A 13,036-nucleotide genomic window follows, 5' to 3' on the forward strand; every position below is an offset into this window, starting at 1 on the left:
CTTTACTGGTCAGAACATTGCGTATACAAGTTGGGAGGTGATGCTGCAGCTGTACAGGACATTGGTTAGGCCACTTTTGGAATATTGTGTTCAAATTCTAGTTTCCCGCTTATCAAAAAGATGTTGTGAAACTGTTCAGAAAAGATTTATAAGCATGTTGCCAGGGCTGGAGGGTTTGAGCTGTCAGAAGTTGATTAGGCTGGGGATTGTTTTGCCTGCAGCATTGGAAGCTGAGGAGTGACCTAAGAGAGGTTTATAAAATCATGAGGGGCATGGATAGAGTAAATAGACTTGGTCTTTTCCCTGGGGTGGAGGAATTCAAAATGAGAGGACATCGTTTTAAGGTGAGAGGGAAAGATTTTAAAAGTGGCCTAAGGGGCAACGTTTTCACAAAGAGAATGGTGTACATATGGAAGGAGCTGCCAGAATTGGTGGAGGCAAATACAATTACAACATTTTAAAAAGGCATTTGGATGGGTATACAAATAGGAAGGTGTAGAGGCATATGGGCCAAGTGCTAGCAAATGGGACGAGATTGCTTCTGGGTGGTATGGACAAGCTGGACCGAAGGGTCTGTTTCTGTGCAGTACGTGTCTACAATTCTCACAATCTTCACTCATCTGATGTGCTGGTTCATTTCTGACCTGTCTCTCCATTATTCAAACGGTCCACAATTTCAGTTCAAATTACGTATATTACCATCACTCCTGGCTGTTGCATGAACATTAATTATGTCTTTATTATTTCATTTCCCCTAACCTCCAGTCTTCCTTACCCACCAACTTCCGCAAAGTTAAAGACTCATATTTCTCATCTTTCTTCAGACAGATACATGAATTCTACTTTTCTCCACGGATGCTGCCTGACATAGTGAGTGCTTCCAAAATTTACTTCCCATTTCCAGCATCTGGAGTCTTTTTCTTTTCTCGATGGATGATCCAAAATATTAATGAAATGACATCCTCATCCATACATTATGCATGCTTATGGTGACCAATTAAATACTGTTTTAATTCTGCCTTCAAGTAACATCCCAGAGTGCGAGAGAACACTGGATCTAGTGAGAGGGAGAAACTGAAGAAATTAGAGTCAATGGGAAATTGACCAATGTATTTGATGGTCATCTTTCAAGATTCTATTGAGTCTGGAACAGTCCTTATGGATTGTAGGGGGTCTAATGTAACCCCATTATTAAAAAAATGAGATAAGAGAAACAGAATTGTACACAAGTTAGCCCAACATTGGAAGTCAGGAAAATGTGCGAGTCCATTATGAAAGATCTAATACCAGTGTTATGACAGGATCAGACAAAGTCAGTATGGATTTACGAAGGGGAAATCATGCCCGACAAACCCATTGGAATTTTTCAACGATGTAACTAGAAGAGATGATAAATGATAACCAGTGGATGTGATTCATTTGGATTTTCTGAAGGCTTTCCATAAGATCCCATCCATAAAATTAAAGTACATGGGATTGGAGGTGGTGTACCGACATGGATAGAGAACTGGTTGGTAGACAAGAAACAAACATTAGGAATGAACTGATCATGTTCCCAAGGGCAAGATGACCAGTGTGATACTGAAGGGATCAGTGCTTGGATTCCAGCCATTCGGAATACACATATTAATGACTAAGATGATGAAACTCCAGGTAATAGCTTCAAACTTGCAGATGACACAAAGCTGGGTGGGAGGTTGAACTGGGAGGAGGGTGCAGAGAAGCTTCAGTGTGATTTGGTGATGTTCAGTGAGTTGGGAAATGCATGGCAGATGAAGTATAAGGTGGATAAATGTGAGGTTACCCTGTTATTGCTACCAAAGTGGAATGCGATTATCTGAATTGTAAAAATTGGAACATGGGAGAGGTGCAAGGAGACCTGACTGCCCTTGTACACGAAGCATTAAAAGTAACTACAGGTGCAGCATGTAATGAAGCATCATATGGTGCGTTGGCTTTCATTGCGAGGGAATGGGTTCATGCAATTGCACAGGATCTTGATAAGACTACACCTGAAGTACTGTGTGCACTTTTGGTCTCCTTCAGAGGAAGGATTTTATGGCTATGAAGGGGTGTAGCAAAGATGTAGCAGACCAATTGCTGGGATGGCAGGAATGTCATATGGAAAAAAAAGATTGCATTATTATATAGCTGTCTTTAACAGAATTTAGAAGCATGACAGGAAATCTCAGAAGCTTACAGAAGTCTAACAGGACTAGACAGGGTAAACTCAGGAATGAAGGCTTTTGCCCGAAATGTCGATTTTCCTGCTCTTCAGATGCTGCCTGACCTGTTGTGCTTTTCCAGCACCACTCTAATCTCGACTCGAATCTCCAGCATCTGCAGTCCTTACTTTCAACAGAGGAATGATGCTGCCAATGACTCAGCTACCCAAAAGCAGAGGTCACAATCTAATAATATAGGGTAGTGTTCGAAACTTTGCTGATTTTTCACACTATTTTTAAAAATAAAATATTTCGGTTTGGGGCTGTGAATTGAGAGTTGAGAGCTGAATATGATCTTTGGACTGTGAGCAGCAGCTTGTGTTTAAAAGGAAAACAAACTGATAAATGCTTATGAGGCCAGGCCAGAAAGATAACTTTATGTAGATTCTTTTTTAAAAAATACTTTACAGACTTTTCAACTCAACAGAGGCCTTATACTTGAACAGTTAACAGATGTTGAATGATCTCGTGAGGAGATGATCAGTCTGGCAAGGAGAGACCAGAGTTTGAATTGGTTTTTGGAGTGAATTTAGATCAGAAAGATTGTACCTGAAAAAGCTACAGGATATTTGATTGCTCCCTGATTGTCATGATGTGGAATACTGGGGTGGACAGTCAAAAATCACAACACTGGGTTATAGTCCAACAGGTTTATTAGAAACTGCAAACTTTGGGAGCCCCCACTCTTCCTTCAGGCAGCAAGTAAGTGAAAGAGAGTATATTGGACACAAAATTTATAACTAAAAGATCATACAACATATGCGAATGTATTGAACAAACTAAGATGGCTATTAAGTATTAATCAATCATTTAGAGCTGCAGGCTTTGATTGATTAATACGTAACTTCTAGTGTGATTTTTGACTTGCTCCCTGGTTGCCTTCTCAGCATCGAGTTATCCAAAGTTCAGAGAAAAAAAAAATGATTATTACTCAGAACAAACTGGAATGTATCTGGTGTTCTCAGAAATCACACAAGAAATAATCCCATACGTTGGTGATTTGAGAGATTGTGGAAACTGCTTAAGTGAACAGGCCAGTTACATTTTTTTTCCCTTTTGATTTACCCATTAACTGCATCTGACTGGGTGGTCTGTCTTTGAGAGATTAATTTTGGCCCCAAAAACTTAAGACATTAATTACATTTTCTTGTTAAAGCAAAAGATCAAAGAACAGTATAGTACAGGAATAGGCCCTTCAGCCCACCAAGCCTGAACCTACACATGACATCTTTCTAAATTAAAAACCTTCTGCCTCTACATTGTCCACATCTATCTATTCCCTGCCTGTTCATGTGTCCGTCAAGACACCTCTTAAACATTGCTCTTTTATCTATTTGTAACACCTCCTCTGGCATTGCATTCCAGGCACAGACCACACTATGTGAAAAACAACTTGCCTCTCATTTCCTTTACACATTCCCCCTTTTATCTTAAATCTATTCACATTTGTACCTCAGGGGAAAAGACAGAGTATCCATTCTATCCAGCCCCTCAATTTCCTAAACATCTGTCAAATTACCCCTCAATCTCCAAAGTTCAAGTGAAAACAAATCAATTTGTTCAATCTCTCCTCATAGCTAAAACCCTCTCCAAACTACGCAACATTTCAGTACTCTCCGCAAAGTCCCTATGTATCCTTCTGGTAGTTTGACAACCAGAACTGTATGGAAGATTCAAAATTTAATTGAACTCCAGTTCTACACAACTGCAACATGACTTGCCAATTTTTATATAATTTATGCCCCTATGCAAGCATGCCAAACGTTTTCTTGACCACCTTATCCAATTGTGTTGCCACTTTCAGGGAATTGTGGACCTGTATGCCTAGATCCCCTGGACATTAAAGGTTTCTCGGGGTTCTGTCATTTACTATATACTGCCCCTCCAAACTTAGACCTTCCAAACTGCATCACTTTGCATTTAGTCAGAGATGTACAACACGGAAACAAACCCTTCAGTCCAACTCATCCATGCCGACAAGATAGTCCAACCCAATCTAGTTCCACCTGCCAGCACCTGGTCCACATCCCTCCAAATCCTTCCTATTCATCTACATATCCGGATGCCTTTTAAATGTTGCAATTGTACCAGCCTGCACCACTTCCGCTGGCAGCTCATTCCACATACATAACACCCTCTGCATGCAAACATTGTCCCTTAGGTCTCTTTTATATCTTTCCCCTCTCAACCTAAACCTATGCCCTCTAGTTCTGGACTCCCCGACCCCAGGGAAAAGACTTTGCCTATTTATCCTATCCATGCCCTTTATGATTTTATAAACCTCTATAAGGTCACCCCTCAACTTCTGACACTCCAGGGAAAACAGCCCCAGCCTATTCAACCTCTCCCTATAGCTCAAATCCTCCAGCCTTGGCAACATCCTTGTAAATCCTTTCTGAACCTTTCAGGTTTCACAACAGCCTTCCAATAGAAGGAGACCAGAATTGCATGCAATATTTCAAAAGTGGCCTAACCCATGTCCTGTACAGCCGCAACATGACCTCCCAACTCCTGTACTCAATACTCTGACCAATAAAGGAAAGCATACCAAACGCCTTCTTCACTATCCTATCTACTTGTGACTCCACTTTCAAGGAGCTATGAACCTATAAGGTCTCTTTGTTCAGCAACACTCCCTAGGACCTTACCAGTAAGTGTATAAGATTTGCTTTCCCAAAATGCAGCACCTTGCATTTATCTGAATTAAACTCCGTCTGCCACTTCTCAATGCATTGGCCCAACTGATCAAGATCCTGTTGTAATCCGAGGTAACCTTCTTCACAGTCCACTACACCTCCAATTTTGGTGTCACCTGCAAACTTAGTAACTATACCTCTTATGCTTACATCCAAACCATGTATATAAACGACGAAAAGTAGTGGACCCAGCACCAATCCTTGTGGCACTTCACTGGTTATAGGCCACATTAAGTTTGATCTGCCATTTCTCCCTTCAAGTCTCCAACCTATCTATATCCTTCTGTATTCTGGCAATTCGCTTCACCATCCATAGTGTCATCTGAGAACTTACTAATCAGACCACCTACATCCTCCTACAATCAGTGATATACAAGACATGTTACAAACAACAGGGCTCCCAGCACTGATCCCTGCAAAACACAACTGGTTGCAGATCTCCTGTCAGAAAAGCACTTTTCCACTGCCATTATTTACCTTTGTGCTGCTAATTGTATTGTTACTATTTGTTAAGTCTTTTGTTTGAGCTGTAAACCTGTTGTTCTAGTCTTGAGTATTCACAAAGTTGGTACTTGTTAGTCAACAAGTCTGGTTAGGTAACATTTGAGGGTGTATTTTGAGTGTCATTGAGTTTTCTAATTTTGCAATGTTATGAATATAGATGTTGGTTGGAAGGCTGATTCAATTTGACTGTTGTAATAAATAAGCCACTTGGGACTGAAACGAGGAGCTGCTTCTTCACCCAGAGACGAGTGAGATTGTAGCAGAGTCTGCCACATAAATTGGTTGTGGCCAAAACATTGAATATTGTCGAAAAGGTGGGAGATGGCGGGGCAGGGGTTGAATTTCCGAGGGCTAAAAAGGGATCAGAAGGTATGGGGTGAAAGCAGGAAAAGGTTATTGATTTTATACGGTGGAGCAGGCTGGAAGGGCTGAATCGCCAACTCCTGCTCCTATTTTATCTCAACAATGACCTTCAAAGATATTCAAACTCGCATGATGGCACAATGGGTTTGCTCCCACACAGTTAGGTCAGTACTTGAGCTTTATTTTATTAAGTGCTCACTCTAACAATCTCAAGCCATTTGTTCGAGGAGAGATCCACGGTGGATCATTTGCACTGGATCAAAATTAGAAACGGCAATTGGTGATGTATACATTTTTCACTATACTCTTTGATTATGTCTGACAATAAAAGGTTATTCTGATTCTCAGACTAGCTGCTTACTTTACTTTCTCTGATTCAGAATAGAGTTGATAGGAAGTGGTAACCTAGGCCCAACCACATTCACCTCCTTCAATGGCCTACCCTCCATCTAAGTCTGATGTGGAGAGGTTTGCTGACGATTGCAAAATATTCAGTATCATTCACAACTTCTCAGAACTAAAGCAATCTGTGTCCATGTGCTGCAACGTCCAGATTTGAATTGGTAAACGACAATTGGTGGGCGGCACGGTGGCACAGTGGTTAGCACTGCTGCCTCGCAGCGCCAGAGTCCCGGGTTCAATTCCCGACTCAGGCGACTGACTGTGTGGAGTTTGCACGTTCTCCCCGTGTCTGCGTGGGTTTCCTCCGGGGGCTCCGGTTTCCTCCCACAGTCCAAAGATGTGCAAGTCAGGTGAATTGGCCATGCTAAATTGCCCGTAGTGTTAGGTAAAGGGGTAAATGTAGGGGTATGGGTGGGTTACGCTTCGGCGGGTCAGTGTGGACTTGTTGGGCCGAAGGGCCTGTTTCCACACTGTAAGTAATCTAATCTAATCTAATTAACATCCACACCACACAACAGCTTGGCAATGACCATCTCCAATAAAGCAGCTATGCACAAACATTGCCCCTTGATGTTTAGTGGCGTTACCATTGCTGAATCTGCCACAACATTCCACTAACTAGAAACTGAACTGTACAAGAAACACGTGTACTGCATCTACAAAACATCAGAAACTAGGAAAACCGTGATGTATAAATGACGTCTTATTTCTGCCATGCCTACCCACCATCGACAAGAAATAAGTCAGAAGTGTGATAAATAATTGCAACTGGCATGCACGAGTGCAGTTGCAACAACACTCATGAATATTAAAACTATCCAGGACAAAGCAACCTACCAAAGTTTCTCTGAAAGCATCCTCCAAAGCTGTCATGCTTACCAGTCCAAAAGGACAGATGCATGAAGCACCAAGTTCCTCTGTAAGCCACACACCATCCTGATATGGAACTGCAGCACAGTTCCTCCAATTCACTGGATGTTCTATTCTAACAGATCTGTGAACACACCTCCATCCAAGGAACTGTAGTGGCTCAAGGAGGGAGCTCACCATGATCTTCTCCATGGCACCGGTGATGGACATAACCACATGATATGAAGTAAGAAAGAACAAACTAATTGAAAGATGGAAATTTCATGTATTGTTTTTTGTTAAAATCACACAACTTTAATATTCAAAATTACGTGAAATGAAGGGAAGTAAAAGTGAAAGCATTATGCTGATGAAATCTGCAATCCAGGGAAGGTAAAAACAATGACTGCAGATGCTGGAAACCATATTCTGGATCAGTGGTGCTGGAAGAGCACAGCAATTCAGGCAGCATCCGAGGAGCTTCGAAATCGACGTTTCGGGCAAAAGCCCTTCATCATTCCTGAAACGTCGATTTCGAAGCTCCTCGGATGCTGCCTGAATTGCTGTGCTCTTCCAGCACCACTGATCCAGAATCCAGGGAAGGTGACAGCCTAGTGGTTAAATCATTGGTCTGTTAATCCAGTGACCCAGGTAATGTCCTGGGGGCCTCTTTTTGAAACCCACCGTGGCAAATGGTGAAATTTGAATTCAATGTAAATCTGAAATTAAGTGTCTAATGATGACCATGAATCCATTGTCAATTGTGAGAAAAACCATCTGGTTCACTGATATCCTTCAGGATAGAAAACAGCCAGCACTACCTGGTCTGGCCGACACATGACTCCAGACTCACTGCAATGCAGTCAGCTCTTAACTGCCCTCTGGGTAATTAGGGATGGACAAAAAGTGCTGGTCTAGGCCAGTGACACCCTCATTCCATGATTGAATAAAAAATGTGAATCAACACGAATGGTTGTGCACATTTTTCATAGTTGTATAAGCCGATCCCCAGGCTCTAACACATTGATTATTACACAAAAAAAGCCAGAAAAAAAGTCAAAAATAAATTGTTCTCTTAAAAAGAACACAACTTTGAAATCTTCAAATATAAGAAAAAGATGCTGTAGCATGTTAGGTCACAGCAATAGTAAGAGAGTTAGTCTTAAACCTCAATCACTTCTAAAAAGCACAAACCAATTGTAGGCAACAAGAAACTTGAGTGACATATTAATCTAAAGGATGAACAAAAGCTTCCTGAGAGGATATCTGATACAATGAAAGATTGACACTCCCTTTACAATTTCCTTCCCTATCACGATGGGTGGAACTACCTCAGATGGCCTTCAAGTTAGGAAGTTAGTTAGTGCCATCACCTCATCAAGAGCAACAAATGCTGCTTGTCCAGCAAAACTCTCATTCCCCCATGAAGGAGTACAAAAATATTTGTGGCAGTAAATGAAATATTTATTAGTATACAATGAACTAAGAATGGTCATTAAGACAGTGCTCCATCACCAATGTTAAACATCTTACCATAACTTCCTGAAAGGTCCGCTGGTCATCAATTGCATTATCCACAATACATCCAAACTGTCTCAAATAATAGTAATTCTCTTTTTCAGATAAATAAAACATCTCTGCAGAATAAAAGATTAAAATGCATTGACTTCTGTTTAGTATTGATGATTGTTAGTTGAAAAGAATTAAAAACATCTTATTTTCCCCAAATATATGGTGATTGTGCTCTTTATATCCATGAATTAATATCTTCAAAAAGTTAGCTTGATACCATTGGTAAACTAAAAACAGCTACAATTCAAAGTACAAATGCAGTAATTTGTGTGAAAAGGAAGAAACTGTAAATGTTGAAAATGAGGTAATTAGCAGCTGGGAGTGAAAAAACAAATTAACATTCGCAGTAGACACATCCCGCAGAACCAAACTTGTCTTTAATATCGATTAAATCATATATGAACCTAGCTTTTCTCTAGATAATGACTAACCTGATGTACAATTCAATCATTTTCTATTGTCATAGCAATGGATTCAAAGAACTGAGAACGCAATGTTATCAAGTTGAAGGCAGGTACTGTACCTTTAAGAGAGAATGAATGCCGTTTTGCACTGACCGCTTAGAAGTGCCTGTGAAATCACTAACTAGCAGTCTCAGTTAAAAATCACACAACACCAGGTTAAAGTCCAACAGGTTTAATTGGAAGCACACTAGCTTTCAGAGTGCCGCTCCTTCATCAGGTGATAGTGGAGGGCTCAATTCTAACACACAATTTATCACAAAAATTTGCAGTGTGATGTAACTGAAATTATACATTGAAAAATTGATTGTCTGTTAAGTCTTTCATCTGTTTGAATGCCATGATTGTTACACTTTTTTCACGTGTAAATCACAAAACCTTTTTTAAAAAGTTGCATTCTCAGGTTAGCTGTTAACAATGGTGATAGCTAGACAATATGTTGAAGGTGTTAGCCCACTGTGTTCTCTGTCTATGCCATGATGTTTAGATTGATTCTAATCTAAAAAGTGAGATAAGGAGTTCTACATGAATTCATGCAGTTTTTGAGCAAAGTACAATGTAACCCTACAAGTACAAATTCACCCCACAAAATATATGTGGGTCTTTGTCTTTGTGTGTTTGTGTGTGTGTCTGGGTTGGGGGTCATGAGTGTGAGAAAGTGTATGTGTGTGTGTAGTGAGTGTCGAGTGTCTTGAGTCTGTGAGGGGGTGCATATGTGAGTGTGGGAGTGTGTGTGTCTGTGTGCGCACCTGTGTGTATGTGTGTCCGTGTGTATAGGAGTGCCTGTGAGAGAGTGTGTGTGTGTAGGAGTATCTGTGTGTATGTATAGTGCAATGGTGGTCACCTGTAATGTGATATGAACCCAAGGTCCCGTTTGAGGCTCTCCCTAAAACCTAATAAAGTTTAAATTCATTGTTTTTGCCAACACTGAACCAATGAGACTATCTGATCTTGTGGCATAAAAAAAGCAGGCATTTTAAAAGTTAGACCGAGAGTAACTGCCATTGAGAGAGACTACCAGTCAAAACACTCTGTCAAAGGTATCCTTTTCAAATGAAACATCTTTGCAGTAAAAGACACAAGATGACCCTGGGAGATCTTCAGCTGAAAGGAGGATGACACCGGAGACAACAGCTAATGTGTGGTTTTGAAATTAAATTGATGCAATTTTAATAGGGGATTTTATTGGAATTTATATTGTTATAAAGTTGGAAGCAGATAACAAGCAGTTAAGGGAAAGGTGGGCTGAGAGTTGTGAATGGTTGTTGTTTAACGTTCACTTTTAGAGTTAAGGAACAAGTTGATATTATCATTCTTTAAATAGTGGAACTTTGGAGTCCTCTGTCACTCATACTTTAACAGATTACAAGGTGAGCTGAGCTTTTCTGGGTGTTTGGTTTAATTAACACAGGGGTACACCGCCATGTCATAACAGCAAGCTGTCACTTGTATGAAACCAGACCAACGTGTTCATTTCAATTAACAAGTACTCATGCACTTAGGTCAATGTGAACATTGAAGATCTTATTACAGAGCATGATTTTTTTATATGACAATACATTAAAAAGAAGTTGAAAAATATCACAAAAACTCAAGCATCTGTGAGTTTAGATTAGATTCAGATTAGATTCCCCTACAGTATGGAAACAGGCCCCTTGGCCCAACAAGCCCACACCGATCCTCTGAAGAGTAACCCACCCAGACCCATTTCCCTCTGACTAATGCACCTAACATTATTGTAGCTTAACCTTCTGCAAAACGTTGGACTGTTTACACAGGTATTAGGGATTGTGTGAGCAAAGATGAAGGACAACTGAGTAACATTTCTTGTTTTCACAAATGTACCTGTAATAATGGACTGGATGTTACTTTTTCTGGCTAAGTTGTCAGTGTTGTCAGGTTTCTTGGCGAGTTTTTCTTGTTATGATCTCTCACCACATCTTACCAATACCTCACTCCAATGGCACACCTCCAGCCCAATTCTACCCCATCTTACCACTTGCCTTTCTAAAAAGAATTTGCACAACGAGTATCCACTGAAAGACTGGCATTCTTGGCACTCACACTATCTTGAAAAGGCTGCTGTGTACCCAGATACGTATTGGCAATGAAGCAGGTAACAACAGAACATGGTACAGTAAAGCACAATGTTCTTCGGCCCTCAATGTTCTGCTGACCTTATCCTACTTTAAGATCAAACTAAATTTCATACCCTGCATTCTACTATTATCCATGTGCTATCTAATAGTCGCTTAAATGGCCCTAATGTATCTGATTCGACGACTACTGCTGGCAGTGTATTCCACGCATCCACCTGTCTCTGTAAAGAGCCTAACTCTGACACCCACCTCAGATCTTCCTCTCATCATCTTATAATTATCCCCTCATGATAGCCATTTCCACCCTGGGAAAACGTCTCTGCTTATTCACTCTACGCCTTTCATCATCGTGTACACCTCCATCTCAGCACCTCTTGTTCTTTTTCGTTCCAATGAGAAAAGCCCCAGCTCCTTCATCCTTTCTTAATAAGACCTGCCCTACAGTCCAGACACCATCCTGGTACATCTCCTCTGCATCCTTTCTAAAGCTTCCATATCCTTCCTATAATGAGGCGACCAGAACTGAACACAATATTTCAATTGGGCTCAAACCAGGGCTGTGCAGAGCTGCAGCAGAACCTCATGGCTCTTTGAACTCAATCCCCCTGTTAATGAAAGCCAACACACCATATTCCTTCTCGACAGCTTGGCTGGCAACTTTGAGGGATCTATGGACATGGACCCCAAGATCCCTCTGTTCCTCCACGCTGTCAAGAATCCTGCCTTTAATCCTGTAATCTGCATCCAAATTCAACCTTCAATACAAATCACTTCACAGTTTTCCAAGTTGAATGCCATCTGCCACTTCTCAGTCCAGTTCTGCATCTGAGGCAAAAGCTCATTCCTGACGAAGGGCTCCTGCCTGATTCTCCTGCTCCTCGGATGCTGCCTTACCTGCTGTGTTTTTCCAGCACAACTTTAATCTTGTCCCAGTTCTGCATCCTGTCAATGTCCCATTGCAACCTACAACAGCCCTCCACACAATTCGTGTCATTAACAAATGTACTAACCCACCTTTCCACTCGCATCCAAGTCATATATAAAATCGTCAAGAGCAGAGGTCCCAGAACAGATACTTGCAGAACACCACTGGTCACCGAGCTCCAGGTTGTGTACTTCCCATCTACCACCACGCTGTCTTCTATGGGCCAGACAATTCTGTATCCAGATAGCCAAATTTCCCTGCATGTCTCCTTACTTTCTGAATGAGCCTACCATGGGGAACCTTATCAAATGCCTTGCTAAAGTCCATATACACCGCATCCACTGCTCTTGTGTCAACAATGTGTTTCGTCACATCCTCCAAGAATTGAATAAGGTGTCTAAGGCATGACCTGTCCCTCACAAAGTCATGCTAACTATATCTAATCAAACTAGCGTTTTCCAAATAAATCCTCTCCAATAATTTGCCCACTACTAATGTAAGACAGACTGGTCTGTAATTTCCATGGTTATTCCTATTCCCTTTCTTGAACAAGAGAATAACATTTGCCACCCTCCAAACATCTGGTGCTACTCCAGTGGGCACTGAGGATGCAAAGATCATCGCCAAAGGTACAGCAATCTCTTCCCTTGCTTCCCGTAGTAATCTAAGGTATACATCAGGCGCAGGGGGCTTATCTATCCTCTTGTTTTTCAAAATTTCTAGCACACCTTCCTCCTTAATATGAATCTGTTTGAGCATATGAGGCGGTTTTATGCTGGCCTCACAAACAACAAGGTCCCCCTTGCTTGAGAATACTGAAGCAATTAATGACCTCCCCACCCCCCGACTTCAGGAACCACTTCTCTCCACTATCCCTGATTAGCCCTACCCTCACTCTGGCTATCCTCTTGTTCCTCATATAAGTGTAGAATGCCTTGGG

At 41.2% G+C, this 13,036-nt stretch overlaps 1 protein-coding gene across 3 annotated transcripts in view; it reads right to left on the reverse strand.

Annotated features, from left to right (window-relative positions):
• myo10 (myosin X) overlaps positions 1–13,036 on the reverse strand; it is a 333,744-nt gene that overhangs the window by 182,118 nt on the left and 138,590 nt on the right. For 2 of the 3 annotated variants that reach the window (XM_087987033.1, XM_043689681.2), the window contains one exon: positions 8,573–8,676. The exons of the other annotated variant lie outside the window; for it this stretch is intronic. In XM_087987033.1, coding sequence (XP_087843159.1) covers positions 8,573–8,676 — 104 coding nt within the window. The remainder of the gene's footprint in view (positions 1–8,572; positions 8,677–13,036) is intronic. 3 annotated transcript variants of the gene reach the window in all.

The sequence above is a fragment of the Chiloscyllium plagiosum genome, unplaced genomic scaffold (genome assembly GCF_037043375.1).
Source record: "Chiloscyllium plagiosum isolate Xiang-an unplaced genomic scaffold, Cpla_swu_hap1 HiC_scaffold_5, whole genome shotgun sequence".
NCBI lineage: Eukaryota > Metazoa > Chordata > Chondrichthyes > Orectolobiformes > Hemiscylliidae > Chiloscyllium > Chiloscyllium plagiosum.